The sequence below is a fragment of the Mastacembelus armatus genome, chromosome 10 (assembly GCF_900324485.2).
Source record: "Mastacembelus armatus chromosome 10, fMasArm1.2, whole genome shotgun sequence".
NCBI lineage: Eukaryota > Metazoa > Chordata > Actinopteri > Synbranchiformes > Mastacembelidae > Mastacembelus > Mastacembelus armatus.
Window position 1 is genome coordinate 12,785,280 of NC_046642.1, and position 25,888 is coordinate 12,811,167.

At 42.1% G+C, this 25,888-nt stretch overlaps 2 protein-coding genes across 7 annotated transcripts in view; both read right to left on the reverse strand.

Moving 5' to 3' along the window:
- LOC113144191 (protocadherin alpha-C2-like) overlaps positions 1–25,888 on the reverse strand; it is a 121,232-nt gene that overhangs the window by 22,475 nt on the left and 72,869 nt on the right. The window contains exon 1 of one of the 6 annotated variants that reach the window (XM_026330040.2): positions 19,344–21,821. The exons of 2 other annotated variants lie outside the window; for them this stretch is intronic. In XM_026330040.2, the coding sequence (XP_026185825.1) occupies positions 19,344–21,722 (2,379 nt within the window). In that variant the 5' untranslated portion in view covers positions 21,723–21,821. Of the gene's footprint in view, positions 1–9,086; positions 11,576–12,300; positions 14,744–15,588; positions 18,055–19,343; positions 21,822–25,888 lie in introns of those variants that run through there. 3 more of the 6 variants (XM_026330043.2, XM_026330039.2, XM_026330041.2) reach the window with 3 other exon arrangements.
- Positions 22,796–25,332, reverse strand: LOC113144205 (protocadherin alpha-10-like). The gene has a single exon (XM_033325399.1). It carries the CDS (start codon positions 25,205–25,207, stop codon positions 22,796–22,798), a length of 2,412 nt encoding a protein of 803 aa, XP_033181290.1. The 5' UTR covers positions 25,208–25,332.

The following is a 25,888-nucleotide window of genomic DNA, read 5'->3' on the forward strand; positions in this document are numbered from 1 at the left end:
CACTCCAAGGCGACGAGGGGGAGGTGGTGAAACAGGGAGCTGCAGTAGCAGCCCAGTGTCCGCTTAAGGAAGACAAATGATTAGCCACGAAAAATATCTTCTACATGCAGTGGGTTTATATCACTCTATTTGCGGTTCATCTCCATCCGTCCATCCAAAATGTGCACGCAGGCCTACTAACCAGTAAAAAAAAAAAAATGGTGTTTTTAAATTACATCATAGGAAAACACACTGCTTCTATGAAACCCTTTAGAAAAAAAAAGGTTACTGTATTTGGCACCATTTTCTCTCGCTGCATTGTTATCTCACTGAGCTGCAGTGAGGACACCGGGTTTCTTTCAACCGGGGCTCAGGTGGCTCTAGATGTCTGCCTCGCTAACCGTGACATTTAGCAGATTTTCCCGGAGGGACGTCTGAACCTCCGTGTTTGGCGATGGCGCACAAAGAAAACAGGCGACGTTTATCTCGTTAACAAACACAGACCTGGCTGCGTTTCCACCTAACCTTTGCACCCGTCTCCCCAACCCAACGCCCCCTCCCCTCGGCCCCCTCCTCACTCACGCTCTTCCGCTGGGGTCTGATATGTTACAGCTCTACCTGTTTCAAATACGCCCATCTGTTTCGGCGTTAATTGCACCCCGCTGAGCTGTGGATTATTTCATTTTTTTTTCACTCAAGGGTGCTGCAGATAAAGTTATCACCATTATTCCACCTGCAGACAGATGCGTGCTACGCGTCAACACACAGTGATTTCCAAGAACTAATTGGCCAATTGGTGTTTATATTTACTGTATCTTTTCTTAAAAAGAAACAAAAAAACAGTTCGCCATCAAAAAAATATCTTCCTTCTTCTTCTTATTTACCTGACCTTGACCCTTTTTGTGTTTTCAGTTCCTGTCCTGACCCTCCATATTTTCACTTTCCCCATGCTCTCTCCACTCTGGAGTGTCTCCAGCTGATCCCCTGTCAGACACCCACTGTTCCAGCTGAGGGCAAGCTCAGGGGCATTGTGGGGTCTTAAATGAAAAAAAAAAAACAACCCTCACGCCTTCTGCAGACTGACAAAAGAAAAGAAAAAAAAACAATGGAGGAAAAACGAGGCTTTGTAAAGACAGACCTGTGGTACTAGGGAAGCGAGATAATTTAGATTTTAAAAACTGAAACTTCTTTGTTCATTCCCTCTGCCAGAATATGATCCCCCACTCCATCAATTATGCAAGATGGTGACCATATTAATGACATTCTCTTCACAAGACTCAACCTCATTAATACTGTAAGGGACCACTCTAAAAGCCATTCTTATTACTGCCACTCTCACAGTCTCTTACACGGAATCCCCCTCATTGTTAGTGAGTCACATGACAGCAAAGAGAAACAGGTCAGTGTGGGGTCATCATAAAGCGAGACTCCTTACATCACTCCCTCCGTCAACACGAGACAGAGCATGTCATGCTAACTTAAAGGGCGATTGAGCCTACAGGCATGTACAAACACGCAGTGTAAAACACAACTACAAATAGAGACACAGGTGGTTTTCTTTCAACTGGTGTAGTATATGACGATGGTTCTGTCCACATTCACCGTGAAAACTACACACAAACATTGACGGGAAACAAAACACGATTAGCAAGAGGAATAACAGTTTACCAAAGTAAAATCTGGACACACAAACAAATACCTCGTTGGCTGCATGCTAGGAAGGGAACTGTCCTTAAAGCTTAAGGAGGTTTTCTTAATTGTCCGTGTCAAAGCCCGTTACGGCGAATATACTTTTCAATGGAGCCTACAGTTTCCATGCTTGCTACACACCAATACCTTATACGTCTCTCCCACTGAGAGTAGCCTGACAGGATGTGATCAAACTCAAAGGAGCCTTCACAATAAAGTTACTTAAACATATAGATAAATCGTATAACGTGTGTAAACAAAAACAACTTAAACTATCAAACATGACAAGGGTCAAGGAAACGCAAACGACATGATGTTTTAGGACGAAATGAATTTGTCTGCTCTCATTCTTAAATGTCAGAGAGCAGCCATAAAGGGCTTTTATGAACATATGCATTCACTGCAGAAGTAGCTAGGCTCACTGTTCCCTACTATAAAGAATTTCAAGTCTAAATATTACTATTCACATTCCCATATTTAATGAATGGTGGCCCACACTTTTCAGACTTCTGCTCTTCTAATCCAAAACATTTTAGTTTACTGCACCTTTTGAAATTTGATAAATCTGTTTCCACTGTGGGTTACATTGGGGGGGGGGGGTAAAGGCACTAATGACTTTTATTTTTTTATCAAACTAATTAATGGAGAAGCTGAGTGAGAAAGACAGAGGAAATGTTGTGGTGGTTGTGTAGGTGGGGCAGTGGAATCTGGTGTCGTTTAAAAAGGTGCACAGAAATAAAGAAGCTGAAAGAAAACAACAGCAAGTGTTTTAGAAGATTCACAGTAAGTTACAAATATATTACAAAGAAAGTATTTTAGTGACTAACGTTACTATTGGTCACCATATGCACCTCATCATTTTAACTACTACCTTACTGATGTACTAACAGTTCTTTCAGGTATTTTGATGTTGCCACTAGACATTAGACACTAGACACTAGACATGCCACTAGAGAACTCAAAATATAAAATATGTCTGACAGCAAAGCAGAATAAGGCTTCCAAATACTGGATATCAGGAGTTATGGCTCAGTTAAAAAAAAAAAAAAAAAAGTAAATAGCCAATGAAAATGTAATCCTGCTGTAAGAAAGATTGGGAGAGACAGGCTGATGGAGGAAACAGAGGTGGGAGAGACAGTGAAATTGGTCCCTCTGTTGGAATAAATCGGTAGTACAAGGGTTGGACACGTGATCATTACCCCCACTGCCTGGCCATACAAGCTTTCCCATTAAGCTAAAGCACTTAAAGATAATCCCTGCTATCAGTGAGAGAGACAGGGAGGGAGGGAGGGAGAGAGAGGGAGAGAGAGAGAGAGAGAAGGACACAGATGTCAAGCTGCAGTGGCAGTCATTTTCTCTCTCATCACTAATACAAAGACCACCATGCCCTTCAGAGGTGACATAAACAGGAGTACCATAATGCATAGTGATGTTAGAATATACAGTAGGCTACACTGTCACTGTCGTGTGCATTTATCAAAACAGTATCTATACAGTGATATGATGCACATCATACACACATCCACATATCCACATGATCTTAAAGGAGGCCTGCAGTGCAAAATGTTAAATACACAGGAGACATCTGAACACAATCATTCTCTCTAAACAGGAAATAACCATCACAGATAGCTTATTACAGTCACAGTTGGTGTCACTCAGTTCAGCTCAACTCTTTCTAATAATAATAATAATGCAAAGAAACTAACCTGAAATATTTAACACTGGTAAATAGTATTAGCAAAAAAAATATTGGAGGTCACTGGTATTATTTTATCAATTTACACATTCTTCTGATAACTTTCTATGCACATGAAGTTTCCCATTTTAAAATCTGTAGAACAAAAGTCCCATGGTAACCACAATCCTTTTACTCAGGTGCACACTGTGAACGGGTGGACTTGGCATTCTTCGGGTGTGTTTGTTTGTGCTGAGCCCTTGTGTACCTTGCTTTTCAAAATAAAGGGCATGAGAGAACTAAAAGTAGTTAAAATCCCTCCTTCTGGGGCCCTGCAGGGGTTAAACTGAGCCTTGGTTGTCCTGGTTCAGCCTTTGCATAAATCAAACTGATTCTTGTTGTGGCACTGAACAAAGCTATCAGGAAATGCAGGCAGGCTTCGGATACTTCCCTCTTAGGATGCCCTGGCTTTGTATCCTTGCCGAATGGGAAATGATGGAACCCGTGTTTCTGAGCATGACAAAGCTAATCTAATGACTGCAACAACATCCCGATGCCACTAAGAGGGAGCATGGATTGGTGGAAGTGGGGGAGAAGGGGAGCATTGGTGATAAGTTCTTCCTTTTATCTGTGACCAATTCTAAGCCTGTGATGTTCTCACACAGCTACAGGGTGTAGGCTATATTTAATGTGGTTTTTTTTTTTGCCCATCTCATACTCAGAAGCTCCCATTTTCTCACTATCTAATGCTCAAGGCTTGAGTCTGTGCTTCTGTATTCGTGACTTCCTCTAAAACCCTCTCCCTTTTTAGAACTGCTTCTCTAATCCCACACATTTCCCCCCCTCTTTGCTCACTGTTCTTTATCCTTTTGCCTGACTTGGCATTTCTGCTCAAGATGCTGTACATCTTTGGCCTGCATCTTTCTCTGTCTGTCTCTCTCGTCTCCCATTGTGTACACCACGTTTTCTTTTTTCCTCGCATCTACAACACATGCAGGGATAGATGTCTGAGTGGGGGCGGGTACGTACTAGCAGCTCCCTGGAAACAGACTAGTTCATCATTTCATTAGAGCTCAGAGCTGTCTCCATGGTAACCACAGATAGCAGCACTAACCTCACTCATCCGAAGGACACACCCTTGTAAGGGAGAAAACAGGAAGTGCTTAATAAGAAATGTGTGAAAAAACAGAAATAGATAATGAAGAACAAATACATTTTCCTTTGACAGCACTTCTGTTCTGTAACGTTGTATAAAAACTGGTGAGGTAAGGGGATTTCTGTTTTAGGCTCTTGGTCCATCTGTTGAACCCATCTGTGATAAAATGACTATGGCGCTACAATCTATGAATTGTGAAGCACTTAGCAGTGGGCCTCAGCCGGGATAATGTACTGTAGAATCAATAATTTTATGCAGAGATAGAAGCTTTTATCGGATACACACATTGAACCCCCTAGTCACCATCTTACCCACACTGCCACAAAACTATCGCTCTTGCCACCGTTTTTAATGTGTATATTATTGTGTCTCTAAAAAACACCAGCTGCAGGTGTTTTGTATGCACATTATTATCCATATATACGAATAGAAATACAAAACGCACTCGTGGCTGCGTGGACAGAAGCCTGTCCTCGCATTAACATCCCCCTCAATCCCTCATTTCCCCCCTGGCCCTCTGCCCAGCTCCATCGCTTTAGCTGTGATTGACACAAGGTGATGCCAGCCCTGCCTAGCCGCAGAGCAGGAGAGAGAGCTGAGTCGAAAGGAGCTGATACCTCCATCGCTACTGAAGCTCTCCTCCTGCTACTGCTGCAGCGACTAGCGGAAAATTACCTGCCCCTCCCCCCTTTTCACTCTCACTCACAGAGAGCTGCAGCATACAGAACACATGCTGAACCACTTTTACGCAGAGACACAGCTCCAGGCATTGTTTCAGGAATCACAGTATTGAGGGACTGCATGGGAAGAACAGCGAGGCAGCTACCAAACACAGGTTCAGATGGCGCATGGAGTGTGCTGCCATCTTTAAATCACAAGCTGACCCACTTACAAGCTTCGCATCGCCTGCAATATGCAAAGTCTACTTCAGAGCGCAGAAAGCCCTGATTCAGTCTCCTTCACACCGAACTAGCCAAACGATGAGCTTTGACAGATCAGGCCATGTTTGTTTGCGCCGGACCACTCCCTGAAATGAGGTCATATAGTCTGCGTGACTCAAAGCATCACAGATCCACTGCAAGAAAATATAAAGTTTGCTTCACAAACACATAGTTTGAGTACATTAAGACATAACACTGAGACATTGAGTACATGTCAATGTCACGCGAATACGCATTTAAAGCTGTTTAACCAGTGACAATTTCAAACTAAACAGAATTCACGAAGCGCTTCTGTGTCTTCTGTGTTGCTTGGTGAAAGCAAACCCCGGTTGCCTCTGCTCGGAACACACATTCGGGATATTAATGAAAATATATTAGATCGTGTTTACATCGCTCAGAGGCTGACGGCACACGTCTGCAGAGATGGACATTAATTCCTTGTTATTCTCTCAGCTGCTCCCCTTCTCTAAGAGTGCTGGTGAAAGAGAGGGGGAGGGGAAAGAGGTCTGGCAGCATGAAGAAGGAAAAGCAAAAGGTACCAGCATAAAGAATGATATGGTCTTGTTATTGGAGAGCAAAGCAAATAGTGACATGGGAAAGGCAGGATTGAGAAGAAAAAGAAAGGAACTAGAGGTTGAACTCGGCGATCTAATTGCCCAATATAAAATCCGGAGAATGAAAATAATATTTAAATGTAGGTTTAAAGCAGATATTAAACATCACACATTAAATCTCCGAATTATTATTTTGTGCTGAAAAAAAGTTTGCTTGGAGGGTCAGGGTGTTAATCTAATCTATTAGAGAAATACATCATTTGACAGTGCCCTATGGAAGTATAACCATGTTTTACATTACACTGGGGTCTTGAAGAGCAGTTCCTATCAGCTGCAATATTAGGACAACTACAGTATATGCCCATGTTACAGACAAATGAATTAAAAAATATTTCAAATATGTAAGCAGTTGTTTTGGTTAGATGGAGTAATGTGAGTGTGAACAGTAAAATAAAAGAGAAAATGACTCAGGAGAAGCTGATGGTATTATCTCAGGAAAAACACAGAAGAACAAATAGAAGCAGATTGATATCACAGACAGAGATAAAGACAAATGATTCCATGTTAGACTCTACAAAGTCCTTACAGCTCGAGATCCAAGAGAATTAAAGGTCCTTCAAAGCTAAAGCATCACAGTGTTTTCACTTGTTTTTTTTTAACCAATAATTTGATTTCCTGTGAAGACAATGTGGCTACGTGCTTTGTTGACAACAGAAAAGTGAGGGTATGTACGTTTCTATTGTACCTGAAGTGGTTTGGCAGATTACACTTTACCATGCATCATTATTGTTCTTACTAATGTCTCTTTTAATATGACAAAACCAAAATGTTCGCTGTGAAACAGGCCAATGAATGTCCTGTTATGTGACCTGACCTCACATAACTGACAAAGCACAAAGAAAAGCTTCATGACAAACAGAAACATGCAAAGAAACCTGAGAACTTGTTTTTTCCCCAGATTGTAGCTTACATATTAATATATATATATATATATATATTTATCAAACGAAAATATTGAGTCGCAGTCTGTTGCTTGGCCCTGGATGAACGGATTGATGTAACTGACTAAAGAGACTCAGAACACCAACGAAATATTGATGGTGTTATTAATTGCCTATTAAGTGTAAAGTCACACAGGGATCAACATCAATCAACATTGTCAACTTCAGGTCCTAGTCCACTTAACCTTTAGCGCCCACGCAGCATGTTGTAAAGACACTCGTGGTTAGTTGCTGCAGATTGGGTGAAATGCAGCCCCGAGCCGACAGCGGCAGCACGGAGCACAGTAACCAGCCTGGGCTCGAAGAAGAAAAAGCGCGCCAACTGTGGGTTTTACATGGCTTCCAGAGATCATGGAACCCTTTCATAACCAAGACCAAGATCAAGACCAATGTTGTGTTTCTGTTACATAATCACATGTATGACATTAACTTATATCTCCAGACAGACGTTTACCGTAACTCCAGTGAGTCTGTTTTCAGCATATTATGGTTCACGAATGCCGTGGACTTTCGGTACTTTATATTCACCAAACATCTGAAAAGCGTCTGTTTTGAGTTCGATCGGTGCAACTCAATCCCTGGGTAGTAGCAATGGTTTCGGCTGGGCTCTGATGCTATATGAAGGCTATCGCAAAGCAGAAGCCGTGTATTTAACTACGCTGTGGAGAAACAAACGGACATATCTTGGAGTGGTGGATTACGCGACATGGATGGTTTCAGAAGCTGCTGCATATTTGGATATATTTTGGATTGTTGTCGACCGAGTGGAGCAAGTTACAACGTTGTCGGAAACAACTTTCAAGCCAGCGGCAGGTAAGGTACTGATGCATTTTTAATGAATCCCTGTTGTCATTGATTTTAAAAAAATGTGTGGAGAAAATAGAAACACTTATAGTTAGTACAGTACAATAAAAGAGCAGAGCAAACTAAAATGATGATGCAGTTCAATCAAACGTTCTCCAAAACATTATCGCCTTCATGAAGGGAGGATGTATAGCAGGACGATATTGGTTTTAGGTAGATGCTCCTAATGTAGTATATATATACACATATATATATATATATACATACACACACACACACACACACACATACATATTCATACACACACTAATATAACTAGTATAATACTAATGCATGCACTAATGTAGTGCCAACCAAGTGTATAATGCATTAGTATTATACTAGTTATATTAGTGTGTATATATATATATATATATATATATACATACATACATACATACACACACATATACATACACACACTAATATAACTAGTATGTATGTATATATACACACATATATATCCCAGATTATATATATATATATATATATACACACTAGTATACTACTAGTATTATTTCGGCTTCTCCTATTCGGAAGATCAATTGTTGCTTGATCAATTGATCCGATTTTACGCCGGATGCCCTTCCTGACTCAGGCTCAGTGGCTGAGACTAGCGGGCCCTAGTCTTCCAAGTTGGTCTCCCATCCAAGTATTAACGAGGCACAGTCCTGCTTAGCTTCCGAGATCGGACGCTATCGGGCACTGGCACTCGGGTGCGACCGCTAATATACAAAATATATAAATATATAAACATACATTGTGATTATTATGTTAGGTGATACATGATTCACATCATCGATTTAACATATATAATGAAAGACTGTTCTGTTTCCTCTTGGTTTTAAGGACATTCACAGGAGTTTTATTGTATTTGTATTGTAATTTTATTGTATTTGTTGCTATACGTTGCAAATATACTTAATCATATTTTAAATGATATTTCATTATTATAAAATATAATTATAGTTTCTGACAGCACTACCTAACCCATCTTTACTCTGTGGTGCATTTCTGGATTATATAGTGCACACAGGGAAACTCTAATATGCCATCAAGATTTCAGTACCACGGATAGCGCTAATTCTCAAAGCAGGCAACAGGATGGGACGCAAAATTTAGTATATAAGAGAAATATAAGGGAAAGACTCAGCCCAGCAAAGCTGGTAATTTTGGTAGTGGAAGAGATATATATACAAAAGTTATACGATTAGTATGGACTTCCTGGAGAGCAGTACAGCTTACCTTTTCTTTACTGGGTAAAGTCTGAGTCCTGGTAAACGTGTCTCCTCCGTTAATACTGATCAGTTCCGCATCTACAGGCGGAAACGGGGCAGGGAAAACCACTACGTCGCTCTTGAGCGTGTCTGAGCTGAAACAGACGTCATACTGCTGAGTAGATTTAGAGTAAGACCAGCTCCCGTCAGGGTGGGTGGTGATCATGGGGGCGCTGTACCTGCTGAAAGCGCCGTCTGTCCTGTGGCATTTGACAGCTATTAAAGTGATGAGGCTGAGCAGAAAGATGAGGGACACCGACACAATGGCGATCAGCAGATACAGGTTTAAATCAGAGAAGCTCTCCTCCTTTATGGGCACATGTCTGAACTGAGTCTGGATGTCAGCTGCGCTTTCAAGCACCAGCACATCAATAGACACGGTAGCTGACAGGGAGGGTTCTCCGTTATCAGAAACCAGCACCACCAAGGGGTGGGTTTTCAGGTCATTGTCACTCATTCTCCTCTTAGTCCTGATTTCCCCGGTGCTGGTTCCGATCCGGAAGAGGTTGTTTCCTTTGGGCTCAGAGAGGTGATAAGAAAGCAGCGCATTGTATCCAGAGTCAGCGTCTACAGCCCTGATCTTTGCCACAAAGTATCCCGCTTCAGCAGAATAGGGGATGCTCTCACTGTTAACGGAGCCGTGCTCAGAATAGGGCGCGAGGATGGCGGGACTGTTGTCGTTCTCGTCCAGGATAAACACGTTGACGGTCACGTTGCTGCTGAGCGGAGGAACACCAGAGTCTGTGGCCTGGACTTTGAACTGAAACGTCTTTAGCTCCTCGTAGTTAAAAGACTGGAGGCTGACTATGTCTCCTGTCTCTGAGTTGATGTTTACAGTCGAACCTAATACATTGTTTTTATGATTAGTAGTCATTACTGAAAACGTTACTTTTGCATTTTCGTCAACATCAGGATCAACTGCAGTCACGGTATAGATAACAGCCCCGACGGGACTGTTCTCTTTGACAAAAATATTTATCACAGGTTCTTTAAAAAGAGGTGCGTTGTCATTGACATCAGAAACGTGGACTGTAATAACGCTTGTACCTGAAAGAGGCGGGTCCCCTTCGTCAGTCGCTAGTATCGTTACATTGTATTGATTAGCTCGTTCTCTGTCTAGAGTTCCGTCCACTACAAGAGCATAATGATTTTTATATGTGTTCTTAATCTTAAACGGCACAGAATCGACTATTCTAACGTGAACCATACCATTTTTCTCTGCGTCATTGTCTTTCACAGTTATCAGCCCAACCATTGTGTCTAAGGGCGCATCTTCTCTCACTACATTTACTAAAGAAGTTACTGATATTTCTGGTGGGTTGTCATTAACATCTGTGATTTCAATTAGTACTTTACAATGCGATGCTCTAGGACTGGTCCCTTTGTCTTTCGCTTGGACCCTGATTTCAACTGCACTGCTTGTTTCGTGATCCAATTCACCCTTTAGTATAATCTCTCCCGTTGTGGGATTAATGGCAAAATTGTCAACATCTTTATCACTGTCGTGATTGATGAACGAATACAGGATTTCTCCGTTAACACCCTCGTCTAAATCCTGAGCGTGCACAGAAATTACGGTTGTACCGTGGGGCGTGTTTTCCGGCACTGTGGCTTTGTATAGCAGCTTGTCAAAAATTGGAATATTATCATTTACGTCTTGCACATTAATGTTGATTTCTAAGGTGCCGGATTTAGGAGGTTTCCCTCCATCAACAGCTGTTAGCGTTAGTTTGATAACTGCCTGCTTCTCGCGGTCTAAGGCTTTTTGCAGCACCATTTCAGCAGACATACTCGGCTCTCCACCGTTCTGCACATCGAGGTTGAAATATTCATTTTGACTCAGCTTGTAGCCTTTAACCGCATAACTACCGACATCAGCATCGAAAGCTTTTGCCAGTGTAAATCTTTCACCAGGAAAAGCCGACTCCGACACATTTAAAATAATTCTAGGTATCCGAAAAGAGGGTGCGTTGTCGTTTATGTCGAGAATTTTCACCTCAAAGCGATAAAGATTAAGCGGAGAGTTCACAATGGCTTCCACTTCCAGAGAACATTTGATATTACGAGCGCAGAGCTCCTCTCGATCTATTCTGTCTTTCACTAGAAGTATTCCAGTCTTAACATTTACTTCAAAGTATTTCGTATTAGGTCCTGAAATCTGAAAACCTCGAGCTTCCAGTTCTTGTACATCTAGATGGAAATCCTTGGCTAAATTTCCCACAGTGGTACCCGGGCTCGATTCCTCCGTAACAGAGTAGACGATCTGTGCTGCTGCGACACTCCATAGATATGATGCGTGGAACAATAAATAAACCCAGTGTCGGAAAATATTCCCTTGTTGCATTCTGTCCAAACCCCACCAAACACGTTCATTTGCAGAAAATCACTTCATCGGCAACATTGCTCGGCAACTATACATCCAAACCAGAGCTGCCTAATACACAGAGGACTGTGCTGTACTGCTACGACAAACAAAGAATAAGAAACCCTCTGTCATAGGCGGAAAGGGAGGAGCGTCGGAAAGAAAGAAAAAGCCTGTTTCAACACTGAGCTGATAGCAACATCTTGTGGTAACAGTTAAATAAGAGGGAAGAAATAAAAATAGACAAATCATGAACCTGTAAGTGTTTTTTGTCGAAATCAAATAGATCAGCATTCATATCTGTATGATACCAACAGAAATGTAACACACAGGATCACCTGGCGGTCTGTTGATAAAGGTACACGTATAGTCTTAAAAGACTCATTTGAAGAGGAATGTGCACGAGGTTCAATAAAAAAAGAAGAAAAAGTTGTTAGTTCACAAGTGTTGCATTCCACATATAAGTGCTAAAACAATAGACTTACAGTTCATTTTCTAAGTGTCACACCAATACAAATCGCATAAGTGAACAATCTTAAATTGTCCTACTGAGTAGGTCACCCACAACTACACAACTTTCAAGGACAATACATTAGTTTTTTAAGAGATACATCCATGATAAACCTATAAAGGCCAGCTACTATATACAAAAAATGCATTATAATAATACGTGAAACATAACATCAACCCTCATAACCATGACCTTTTCTTTATTAAATATAGTCTGAGACCTGGTAAACATTCCTGTATACCATCATACTGTTCATGTTGACATCAGTATCAACTTTTATAAGCAGCCTATTCAGTGCACATGGCCTACCTTTTCTTTACTGGGTAAAGTCTGAGTCCTGGTAAACGTGTCGCCTCCGTTAATACTGATCAGTTCCGCATCTACAGGCGGAAACGGGGCAGGGAAAACCACTACGTCACTCTTGAGCGTGTCTGAGCTGAAACAGACGTCATACTGTTGAGTAGATTTAGAGTAAGACCAGCTCCCGTCAGGGTGGGTGGTGATCATGGGGGCGCTGTACCTGCTGAAAGCGCCGTCTGTCCTGTGGCATTTGACAGCTATTAAAGTGATGAGGCTGAGCAGAAAGATGAGGGACACCGACACAATGGCGATCAGCAGATACAGGTTTAAATCAGAGAAGCTCTCCTCCTTTATGGGCACATGTCTGAACTGAGTCTGGATGTCAGCTGCGCTTTCAAGCACCAGCACATCAATAGACACGGTAGCTGACAGGGAGGGTTCTCCGTTATCAGAAACCAGCACCACCAAGGGGTGGGTTTTCAGGTCATTGTCACTCATTCTCCTCTTAGTCCTGATTTCCCCGGTGCTGGTTCCGATCCGGAAGAGGTTGTTTCCTTTGGGCTCAGAGAGGTGATAAGAAAGCAGCGCATTGTATCCAGAGTCAGCGTCTACAGCCCTGATCTTTGCCACAAAGTATCCCGCTTCAGCAGAATAGGGGATGCTCTCACTGTTAACGGAGCCGTGCTCAGAATAGGGCGCGAGGATGGCGGGACTGTTGTCGTTCTCATCCAGGATAAACACGTTGACGGTCACGTTGCTGCTGAGCGGAGGAACACCAGAGTCTGTGGCCTGGACTTTGAACTGAAACGTCTTTAGCTCCTCGTAGTTAAAAGACTGGAGGCTGACTATGTCTCCTGTCTCTGAGTTGATGTCAACAACAGAGCTGACTGGAATAGTTTTTGAGACGCTTTCCAATGACGAATATGTGATTTTTGCATTTTCTTCAATGTCAGGATCAACTGCAGTTATAGTAAATATAGTAGCTCCAACTGCGCTGTTCTCTTTCACATACACATTAATCAGAGGCTCTAAGAATAGAGGGGCGTTGTCATTCACATCAGAAATGTGAACAGTAATAACAGAGGTGCTGGACAGAGGCGGAGTACCTTCATCAGTTGCCATGATGGAGACGTTATATTGATTAACACTCTCTCTATCAAGGGGTCCGTTGACTATCAATGAGTAATAATTTTTGTAATTTAGCTTGAGTTTAAACGGAACCAAACCGAGAATTTTAGCACTGGTCAGACCATTATTACCTCCATCTTTGTCAGTCACAGTCACCAAAGCTACTACTGTACCTATGTCAGCATCCTCTTTAACCGGACTCATAAGAGAGGTGATGATGATTTCAGGTACATTGTCATTAACATCGATCACTTCCACTAACACTTTGCCATGCGCGCTTCGAGAAGGCGTACCTTTATCTCTTGCCTGAACACGAATATCATATGCAGTACTGTCCTCGTAGTCTACTTTTCCCGTCACAGTTATTTCCCCTGTGTCTGGGTTTATAAAGAACAAAGCTTCAGGATTGAAATTTCCCCTTTCAATAAATGAGTACTCTATCTGACTATTTAGTCCCTCATCTAAATCTGTAGCGCTCACAGTAAGTATAGATGTCTGAAATGGAGCGTTTTCAATTACTTGGGCCTTATACAAAGACTGACTAAACACGGGAGAATTGTCATTTATATCCATTACATATACAGTTATTTTTAATGTCCCTGACCGGGCTGGTTTTCCTCCGTCCAGAGCAGTTAAAGTCAGGTGAATAACAGACTGTTTCTCCCTGTCTAATGATTTCTGTAGCACCAGCTCAGCAGACTCACTGTGCTGTCCGCCGCTCTGTACGTCCAGTGAGAAATAGTCGTTTGGACTGAGCTTGTAGCTTTTTACCGAGTTACTGCCCGTGTCTGCATCGTTTGCCATTGGGAGCAGATATCTCTCCCCGGTTAAAGACGATTCGGAGATATTGAAAGTTTTTTCCCTTTCACGAAAAGATGGTGCATTATCATTAATATCTGTGATCTGTACTTCTATGCGATGCAGGTGCATTGGATGGCTGAGAATAGCTTCTATATTGACAGAACATTTTACCGTATTTGGACAGAGCTCTTCACGGTCAATCCTATCGCAAACATACAGAGCACCAGTTTTTAAATCCACGTCAAAGTATTTCCTAGAATTCCCAGTGACAATCCGTAAATCCCGCTTTTCCAATTCCTGAACATTAATTTGTAAATCCTTAGCGAGATTTCCCACTACCGTCCCTTTGTCAACCTCCTCGGAGACGGAGAACGAGAGCTGAGCTGTAGACCCACGGCACAAACAAAGCAAAGAGACGATTCGTATCCAAATCGTGACTTTTAGTCCTCCACGTCCCATCGCTGCCACAGAATGAAAGAAATGATCATTTTGGAACATGTCTACATTTTATGTGAATAACAGACGAAGCCCTCTCTGCCTTGTGAACACTCGTGTGCTGTCTGACAAAGAAGCGGTGGACTACTGAAGCTTCGCCCGGGGAGGAGGAGTCTGGGAGGAAAAAAAGGAGCCACACGAAAACTGTGGTCTCCAGCGACACCGACTGTTATGTCTGAGCTAACGCTTTACAGGCAACTTATTAAAATACTTAAAAAATATATCAAAATTTCTACCCTAGATCGTTAGTAGGAGATATTACAATACTATTGTATCGTTATATTCAAAATGAAGATAAATATATTTACCATAATGTATGTAATTCCTCGCCCGATGAATGATTAAATGCAGAAAGTTCGTGGCTCTAAAGCCTATTAGAGTGTAGAATATCTGAACAGAGAAAGATTACACTTGATTGGAAAACTACATAAAACGTTCATTAGTACCAAACAGTTGTTTACTACAAAAGCAAAACAAATTAAAGAAGTCATACAGTCTTTCATTAAGGTTCAGTTTACATTTACAGTGGTGAGCGGAACTTTAGAAACACAAAACCACCATCAGCACCATGGACAGCGTCCTCGCTGACTTCTCTTCTTAAATACCATTATTGAGCTACTGTTTCCAATAATGCCTTTTATAAATTCTCAAATATACAGCATCATCTTACAAGTTTGCTGACAGCTATCTCCCAAAATACCACTTTGTATCATGTTGCTTGCTCCATCATGAATAATATATCGACCACGAAAATTCAGCAAATGTTGAAAGCCCCACAACCGATATTCTCATTATCTAACACCTCTTTCAGAAACGCAAAAACACAATCATCACTCAGACCACAAATATTCTCCTGAGTTACAAATCACTCACCTTTTCTTTACTGGGTAAAGTCTGAGTCCTGGTAAACGTGTCCCCTCCGTTAATACTGATCAGTTCCGCATCTACAGGCGGAAACGGGGCAGGGAAAACCACTACGTCACTCTTGAGCGTGTCTGAGCTGAAACAGACGTCATACTGCTGAGTAGATTTAGAGTAAGACCAGCTCCCGTCAGGGTGGGTGGTGATCATGGGGGCGCTGTACCTGCTGAAAGCGCCGTCTGTCCTGTGGCATTTGACAGCTATTAAAGTGATGAGGCTGAGCAGAAAGATGAGGGACACCGACACAATGGCGATCAGCAGATACAGGTTTAAATCAGAGAAGCTCTCCTCCTTTATGGGCACATGTCTGAACTGAGTCTGGATGTCAGCTGCGCTTTCAAGCACCAGCACATCAATAGACACGGTAGCTGACAGGGAGGGTTCTCCGTTATCAGAAACCAGCACCACCAAGGGGTGGGTTTTCAGGTCATTGTCACTCATTCTCCTCTTAGTCCTGATTTCCCCGGTGCTGGTTCCGATCCGGAAGAGGTTGTTTCCTTTGGGCTCAGAGAGGTGATAAGAAAGCAGCGCATTGTATCCAGAGTCAGCGTCTACAGCCCTGATCTTTGCCACAAAGTATCCCGCTTCAGCAGAATAGGGGATGCTCTCACTGTTAACGGAGCCGTGCTCAGAATAGGGCGCGAGGATGGCGGGACTGTTGTCGTTCTCGTCCAGGATAAACACGTTGACGGTCACGTTGCTGCTGAGCGGAGGAACACCAGAGTCTGTGGCCTGGACTTTGAACTGAAACGTCTTTAGCTCCTCGTAGTTAAAAGACTGGAGGCTGACTATGTCTCCTGTCTCTGAGTTGATGTTTACAACAGAGCTGACTGGAATAGTTTTTGATTCAGCATCTAAAGAGTATGTTACTTTGGCGTTTTCATTTACATCAGGATCGACCGCAGTTATTGTATAGATGCGAGCTCCAACTGGACTGTTTTCCTTTACATAAATATTAATTAATGATTCAAGGAAACGAGGCTTGTTGTCATTGACATCAGAAACCTGAACATTAATAATATTTGTGCTGGACAGAGGAGGTTTCCCTTCATCAGTTGCCATAACCGTGACATTGTATGATGAGCATTCTTCTCTGTCAAGTGTTCCATCTACAATTAAGGAGTAATAATTTTTATAATTTGAATTCAGCTTAAATGGTGCAGAACCAATTAATTTACAGTTAGTGTGGCCGTTTCTTCCTCCATCTTTATCCATCACTGTCACTAATGCGACAACACTTCCTATTTCAGCGTCTTCTCTAACGGGGTTCACGAGTGACGTCACCACAATTTCTGGGGCATTGTCGTTCACATCAACTACCTCCACCAGCAGCTTGCCATTTGCACTGCGAGGCGACGAACCTCTGTCTGTTGCTTGAACATGAATTTCATAGACTGGCTGTGCTTCGTAATCTAAATTAGCTCTAACCGTGACCTCACCAGTCTCTGCGTTTATAAAAAACACATCTGCAGGATTGAAGTTTGCTCTCTTGACAAACGAATAAAGCGCCTTCCCGTTATCCCCTTCGTCTAAATCTGTGGCATTGAGCTGAATGACTAAGGAACCGGCTGGCGCATTTTCATTCACCCGTGCCTTATAAAGTGTTTTACTGAATGAAGGAGTGTTATCATTGACATCGAGAACATTTACGTCTATTTGTACACTTCCAGTTTTTGGAGGTTTGCCTCCATCTATGGCGGTCAGTGTCAGTTTAACAACAGCCTGTTTTTCACGATCTAAAGCTTTCAGCAGCACTAATTCAGCAGAAACACTGTGTTCTCCACCGCTCTGTACATCTAACGAGAAGTATTCATTAGTGCTCAGCCGGTAAGTCTTCACTGAGTTGCTGCCTATGTCTGAATCAACAGCCAGAGGAAGCAAGAAGTGCTCGCCTATAGGTGATGATTCAGAGATGTTAAGTGAATGTGACTTCTCTATAAACGTGGGTGCGTTGTCGTTTAAATCAGCAATCACCACCTCAATGCGGTGTAACACCATAGGACTGCTCAGTATGGCTTCTAAGTTAAGTGTACATTTAAGGGTGTTTGGACAAAGCTCCTCGCGGTCTATTCGCTCATTAATATAAAGCTCCCCCGTTTTAAAATTAACCCCGAAATATTTCTTACTATACCCGGACACGATATTTAGGTTCCTCGTTTGCAGGTCTCGTGCGTTGACATTTAAATCCTTAGCGAGATTCCCCACCACGGTTCCTTTGTCCACCTCCTCGGAAACAGAGTAGGAAATCTGAGCTGCAGCCCAGTCAGATAAAAGCAGAACAGAGAGCCAACACAGCGCTGGGTTATTCCTTCCACTTCCCATCGCTGCTTTCAAAGAAAATGACGCGGTTTAAAGAATATTTATCCATAAAGCACCACTCGATCGATCAGCATTTTAAATCCCATCCACCCTGGTCCTCTCCTTCTCACCGCCATTCGTGTTCCTCTCACAAAGCACTCGCACTCTGCCGACGTTTCACATAGAAAGGAGGAGACTGAAAACATCGAGCTTATGAAAACACGTGGTCATTGGCGACCCCAGGCGTTAGATCTTAGACATGAAAATAATTTAAGAAATTAAGTATATTTCATATGATACATGTGTACTATAGTGTACCTTGTCGTTTTAAATTAACCAGCAACACTAAAAAAAGATGTGTGCAGGCGAAAGATCATGCTAAATGTCCACTGATCACTACAGAAAATGACAATGAGATTACAATACGCTGAAATGAATGTAGTCCATGGAAAAACCACGTGTTCAGAACATGAGTTCACAGCCATAGACCTCATCCTCGTTGCTACCGGGATAAAAATAAACCTCAGAAATACGTCCACAATGTACACTTTGAAGACTATTCAGCGCACAATAAACATTTTCATACCTTTCACTACATAAGAAAAAACAATCACAATGGCACCGACATAATTAGCAGTTTGGTTTTTAAGTGATGCCACAATTCTATCCTGTCACGTCAGAGTTTCAGATTGTGAGATTAAGATGACCTGTTAGTTTCAGCACAACGGAGAGTAGACAACAAACGCGTTTGGAATAACTGTCCAGTATTTGCTATAGTAAATCAAGTCCCTTAAGACAGGTGTTATCTCTTCAAAGGGTAAAGGTTTTTCCATGTATTTATTATTTCGTTAATGGAGGATTTTTTTTATATTGTGCTAATTTCGTTTTGTTTGTCCTATAATTCCCACAATAATGACAGATTAAAATATGTTCAGCACCTCGGACAGCGCTAAGTAAATACTGGCTAGAAACTAGTTCAGTTTTCAGCTGTAACACATGACCTGTTAAACAAGTGAAGATTGGTATTTCGCTAGAGAACACATGGCCCAAGGTTGAAAGATTGAAAACGTATTTTACAAGTTGTGTATCAGCAAAAAATATGTCATTGTTTAAGTGCAGTTAAAATACTATGAATAACTTTGTTTTCAACGTATTTTGCTTCCTTCCTTATTTAATACTTAAAATGTCTTATTTATCTCACATCTTTGCTACTTTTGGCACTCTGCTGTGTACTTGTACTTCGCTGTTGCAACAATGCAATTTCTCCATTGTGGGACAAATAAAGGTTTTTCTTATCTTATCTTTGTTTATTGAAAGTTATAGATATGAACGTTTCTGTATATCACTATAGTGTTAATGTTGACATTAGAATCGTTAACTTTTCCAAACATTCAGTACACATGGCTTACCTTTTCTTTACTGGGTAAAGTCTGAGTCCTGGTAAACGTGTCCCCTCCGTTAATACTGATCAGCTCCGCATCTACAGGCGGAAACGGGGCAGGGAAAACCACTACGTCGCTCTTGAGCGTGTCTGAGCTGAAACAGACGTCATACTGCTGAGTAGATTTAGAGTAAGACCAGCTCCCGTCAGGGTGGGTAGTGATCATGGGGGCGCTGTACCTGCTGAAAGCGCCGTCTGTCCTGTGGCATTTGACAGCTATTAAAGTGATGAGGCTGAGCAGAAAGATGAGGGACACCGACACAATGGCGATCAGCAGATACAGGTTTAAATCAGAGAAGCTCTCCTCCTTTATGGGCACATGTCTGAACTGAGTCTGGATGTCAGCTGCGCTTTCAAGCACCAGCACATCAATAGACACGGTAGCTGACAGGGAGGGTTCTCCGTTATCAGAAACCAGCACCACCAAGGGGTGGGTTTTCAGGTCATTGTCACTCATTCTCCTCTTAGTCCTGATTTCCCCGGTGCTGGTTCCGATCCGGAAGAGGTTGTTTCCTTTGGGCTCAGAGAGGTGATAAGAAAGCAGCGCATTGTATCCAGAGTCAGCGTCTACAGCCCTGATCTTTGCCACAAAGTATCCCGCTTCAGCAGAATAGGGGATGCTCTCACTGTTAACGGAGCCGTGCTCAGAATAGGGCGCGAGGATGGCGGGACTGTTGTCGTTCTCATCCAGGATAAACACGTTGACGGTCACGTTGCTGCTGAGCGGAGGAACACCAGAGTCTGTGGCCTGGACTTTGAACTGAAACGTCTTTAGCTCCTCGTAGTTAAAAGACTGGAGGCTGACTATGTCTCCTGTCTCTGAGTTGATGTTTATCATTGTGGAAACGGGCACTGATTTATCATTACTGTGTAAAATCGAGTATCTCACCTGGCCGTTGTTGCTGCTATCAGCATCGATTGCAGTCAGAGTTTTAACAACTGTCCCTACTTTGCTGTTTTCATTCACATAAATGTTTATTGTAGGTTCTGGGAAATATGGCGCGTTGTCATTGACATCAGAAACCTGAACAGTAATGACCCTCATACTGGACAGAGCCGGACTTCCTTCGTCTGTGGCTCTAATGGTGACATTGTAAAGAGAAGTGTTTTCTCTGTCCAGTGGTCCATCTACTACTAATGAATAATCATTTTTATAGTTGGACTTTAGTTTAAAGGGAACAGATCCAACTACATTACAGTGAGTTGCACCATTGTTTCCTCCATCTTTATCACTCACTGTAACCAAAGCGACTATTGTCCCCGGTTCTGCATCCTCTTTGACAGGTGTCATCAGTGACGTCACAGATATTTCAGGAGTATTATCATTTACATCAATTATCTCTATCAATAATTTAGCATGTGCGCTACGAGGAGAGTGACCTTGATCCATAGCTTGAACTCTGACCTCATAAGCAGGCGTCTCTTCATAATCTAATGTTCCCTTCACAGTGATCTCCCCTGTTTCTGAATTTAGATCAAAAATATCTGATGGATCAATATTCCCTCGTTTGATCAGCGAATACAGGATCTTACTGTTCATGCCTTCGTCTAAATCTGTGGCATTTAACTTCATTACAACTGTACCAGGAGCCGCATTTTCTTTAACGCGGACTTTGTAAAGCGATTTGCTGAACGTGGGTATATTGTCATTAACATCTATAACATTAACAGTTAATTGAAGAGTCCCTGATCGAGGCGGTTTACCTCCATCTATAGCGGTCAGGAGCAGTGTGATCACCGACTGTTTCTCTCTGTCTAGGGCTTTGTGCAGCACTAACTCAGCAGACACACCGTGTTCTCCACCGCTCTGCACATCAAGCGAGAAATGTTCATTTGGACTCAGCTTGTAGCTCTTCACTGAGTTGCTGCCTATATCTGCGTCTACCGCTATTGGGAGAAGATACCGCTCTCCCGTTAGGGATGATTCCGAAACATTCAAAGAATATGTTTTTTCAATAAAAACAGGCGAATTGTCGTTTATATCTAAAACATTAACTCCTATACGATGTGCAGTCATTGGGTTGTTTAAAACTGCCTGGATATTTAAGGAGCATTTTAGTGCATTCGGACAAAGCTCCTCTCTGTCTATCCTTTCATTAACAACGATGTTCCCCGTCCGCAAATTTACGTCAAAATATTTCTTACTGTAACTCGACACAACACGTAGATCCCTGGTCTCTAGCTCCTGTACATTAAGGTTTAACTCCTTTGCGATATTCCCCACTACGGTGCCTTTGTTCACCTCCTCGGAAATGGAGTAGGACAACTGCGAAGCAGACCAGTCACAAAGACAAAGGCCCACAAAAACAGGAATCCAGACGTGCTCCTTTTGTCGTCGAATATACATTGTTGATGTAACAAAAGATCCGAGCCAAATCGACCATGTATCCCCACAGCAGATATTCCATCTAAAACAGCATTTTACAGAGAAGCTCCTGCTCGTCTCCTCATGGCACTTTCCGCGACTGTACTAGTGACTGATGACGGGTTCATTTCTCCCATGCAGGGAGGAGGAGTTTTGGACACAAAAACACATTCATGTCTATGGTCTCCTGCGACATCATGTGGTCAGTGACAAGTAAAGAAACATAATCCATTGCATCACATAACCAAATAATATAGAACAGTATTAATGATATCAATTATTAGAATTATTATATAAATATTTATTTTAATATTTGCATTATGCCAAACCACAGTCGACGGGAAAGATAAGCTATTGTAACGTGCATATAATGTAATAAATCCAGAAACATGCTCATGAATTTATTTCTGTAATTCCTTTAGAATATGACGAAGCTCCATGAAGTTATGAATTGAAGATATGAATGGGATTCATTGCAGGATAGTACAATAACTATGTACCTTGCCAAACACAAAGTTTGCCACCACAGACAGCGCCTTTCTACTACATTCAGTTTCAGGATCACTGAAATGCACAACAGAACGATATAAGGTACAAAGAGCCAAAGTTACTTGTTCAGCACCAGGGCCACTAGTGTTTCAGTATTATGACAGCTTAGATCATTGGAATCAATAATGACACAATCACAAAGGGCATAGAACAACTGCTTCCATACATGACAGATTAAAATATGTTCAGCACCTCGGACAGAGCTAAGTAAATACTGGCAGAAAACTAGATCAGTTCTAACGCAGGACCTATTGTGAAGTTTTGGTGATTTTCTAGAAAAGACACGGCACAAATTTGAAACAGTTAAAAGTTGTGTTACAAGCTGTGAATCATAAAGTGTTGTTCAAAATGTCTTTAAGTGCAGTTAAACTATATGCATACATTTGTTTTAATTTGTAATTTGTAATTTGTTGCCTTCCTTGTTCTGTTTATTTGGAGATATCAACGTTTCTGTATATCACTGTGGTGTTTATGTTGACATTAGCATCGATAACTTCTACAAATATTCAGTGCAAATGGCCTACCTTTTCTTTACTGGGTAAAGTCTGAGTCCTGGTAAACGTGTCCCCTCCGTTAATACTGATCAGTTCCGCATCTACAGGCGGAAACGGGGCAGGGAAAACCACTACGTCGCTCTTGAGCGTGTCTGAGCTGAAACAGACGTCATACTGCTGAGTAGATTTAGAGTAAGACCAGCTCCCGTCAGGGTGGGTGGTGATCATGGGGGCGCTGTACCTGCTGAAAGCGCCGTCTGTCCTGTGGCATTTGACAGCTATTAAAGCGATGAGGCTGAGCAGAAAGATGAGGGACACCGACACAATGGCGATCAGCAGATACAGGTTTAAATCAGAGAAGCTCTCCTCCTTTATGGGCACATGTCTGAACTGAGTCTGGATGTCAGCTGCGCTTTCAAGCACCAGCACATCAATAGACACGGTAGCTGACAAGGAGGGTTCTCCGTTATCAGAAACCAGCACCACCAAGGGGTGGGTTTTCAGGTCATTGTCACTCATTCTCCTCTTAGTCCTGATTTCCCCGGTGCTGGTTCCGATCCGGAAGAGGTTGTTTCCTTTGGGCTCAGAGAGGTGATAAGAAAGCAGCGCATTGTATCCAGAGTCAGCGTCTACAGCCCTGATCTTTGCCACAAAGTATCCCGCTTCAGCAGAATAGGGGATGCTCTCACTGTTAACGGAGCCGTGCTCAGAATAGGGCGCGAGGATGGCGGGACTGTTGTCGTTCTCGTCCAGGATAAACACGTTGACGGTCACGTTGCTGCTGAGCGGAGGAACACCAGAGTCTGTGGCCTGGACTTTGAACTGAAACGTCTTTAGCTCCTCGTAGTTAAAAGACTGGAGGCTGACTATGTCTCCTGTCTCTGAGTTGATGTTTATCATTGTCGAGAGGGGCAATACATTATTATTGTTGTTCTGTAGAGATGAATAGGTCACGTGACCATTTTGATCGATATCCGCATCCACAGCTGACACTGTTTTGATAACTGCTCCTACTGGACTGTTTTCTTTCACATAGACGCTCATTACATTTTGTGTAAACTGAGGTTTGTTGTCATTCACATCAGAGACGTGCACAGTGACAACGCTTGTGCTGGAGAGAGGTGGACTTCCCTCATCAGTAGCTGTGATGCTGAGATTGTATTGAGGTGCGCTCTCTCTGTCTAGAGGACCGTCCACCACCAGTGAATAGTAATTCTTATAATTTGACTCTAATTTAAACGGGACGTTGTTGGATATTTTACAGTTCACCATCCCATTTTTGCCTCCATCTTTATCAAACACTGAAACTAGTGCAATGGCAGTGCCAATGGACGCGTCCTCTTTCACTGCATTTAACAGTGACGTGACAGAAATTTCAGGAGCGTTGTCGTTGACATCTAAAACCTCAATCAATAATTTGGCGTGAGAGGTGAGAGGAGAAGAAGCTCCATCACTGGCTTGTACTCGAATCTCAAACGCATTATTCTCTTCATAGTCGATGTTCTTTTTATTTGTTACACTCCCTGTTTTCTCATCTATGGCAAACAGATCTGTTTGTTTCCCTCGTCCTACTTTACTGAACGAAAAAAACACTTGCCCATTTAGGCCTTCGTCAGAATCAGTAGCATTTAAAGTTATTATTGATGTGCCAATTTTAACATTTTCATAGACACTCGCTTTGTACAGAGTTTGACTGAATACCGGGGGATTATCATTATTGTCTAAAACATTGACTATAATGACCATTGTTCCAGATTTAGCAGGAGTTCCTCCATCAATAGCGGTCAGTGTGAGTCGGATCACAGACTGTTTTTCTCTGTCTAAAACTTTCTGAAGCACCAGTTCAGGTGTTACAGTCTCTCCTTTATGTGATTCGAGAGAGAAGTGTTCATTTTGACTGAGTCTGTATGTACTTACAGTATTTTTACCGACGTCTGCATCTTCAGCAGAATGCAGAGGAAATTTCGCTCCCGCTGCTGTGTTCTCACTAATGTCAATTGCCTGTGTCGCGCTGAGAAAAGACGGAGAATTGTCGTTCACATCTAAAACAATAATTTCAATCCGGTAGAGTTTTAATGGATTATTAATAACCGCTTCTACACTGAGGGAACATTTTGGTTCATTGCCGCACAGTTCCTCTCGATCTATCCTCTCATTAACGTAGAGGACTCCAGTCTTTAGATTTACCTCGAAATATTTTCTCTTTGATCCAGCAACGATCTGAAACATGCGGGACTCCAAATCCTGGACATTGATGTTCAGATCTTTAGCGATATTTCCAACAACAGTCCCCAGGTTTACCTCCTCTGAGACGGAGTAAGAGAGCTGCCCAGACACGGCTTCCCAGTAACAATCCAGCAGCACGAACAAGAGGTAGATCCACACAGAGCTCGCCCTGCTCGGTAAATTCATTATTCCATTCATCGAGAAGGCGCATGTACTGTAGTCAGATCTGGACAATATCACGACAATGAAATCAAGACCAAGGCGAAAATATTCCAAACAATCTTTTAGTCATTTTCACGACAGAAGAAGACAATCGCTCCGTGTCGTCCGACCTCTCTTTGTAACAAAGCCCACAGACACATGATCTGCTGAATCTGGGAGGAGCCCTAAGCCACGAAAGACAACGTGCAGAAGTGACGGTCTACACTGTCTCCATGTGGACACTGGTCATAACTACAATCTACATCAACTACAATATCACCTGAAAGTGCCATAATCATTTCTCTTCAAATCTGAAGTCATTACAAATGTTTTAAAAAAATCCAATTATAAACAACCATTTAGCGCAATGATTAGTGAAATTCTAATTATATGGCACAGGACTTGTCATAATACAGTCTTTTTTACCTTGACTGAACCATCAAGAATAAACAGGGACAGTTTTAAATGCAGAAAGGAACTAGCTGATTTTTTCCCCCTTTCTGAAGAGCAAAGTCAATGCGAAATCAAATGCAACACACTTTTCTTCACCAATATGAAATCTATTTTTTCCCAGTTACTACAATCCCTATCTGTATTTTCTAATAAAAATGTATTTCAAAAAGCTTTTTGTGTTCCATCGTGTGCTAGGAATTACTAATAAGACTTAAAAGTTCTGTT

Bases quoted from the DNA above. Each gene is read 5' to 3' on its own strand.
- LOC113144205 (XM_033325399.1), bottom strand. From the start codon at position 25,207: ATGAATGGAATAATGAATTTACCGAGCAGGGCGAGCTCTGTGTGGATC.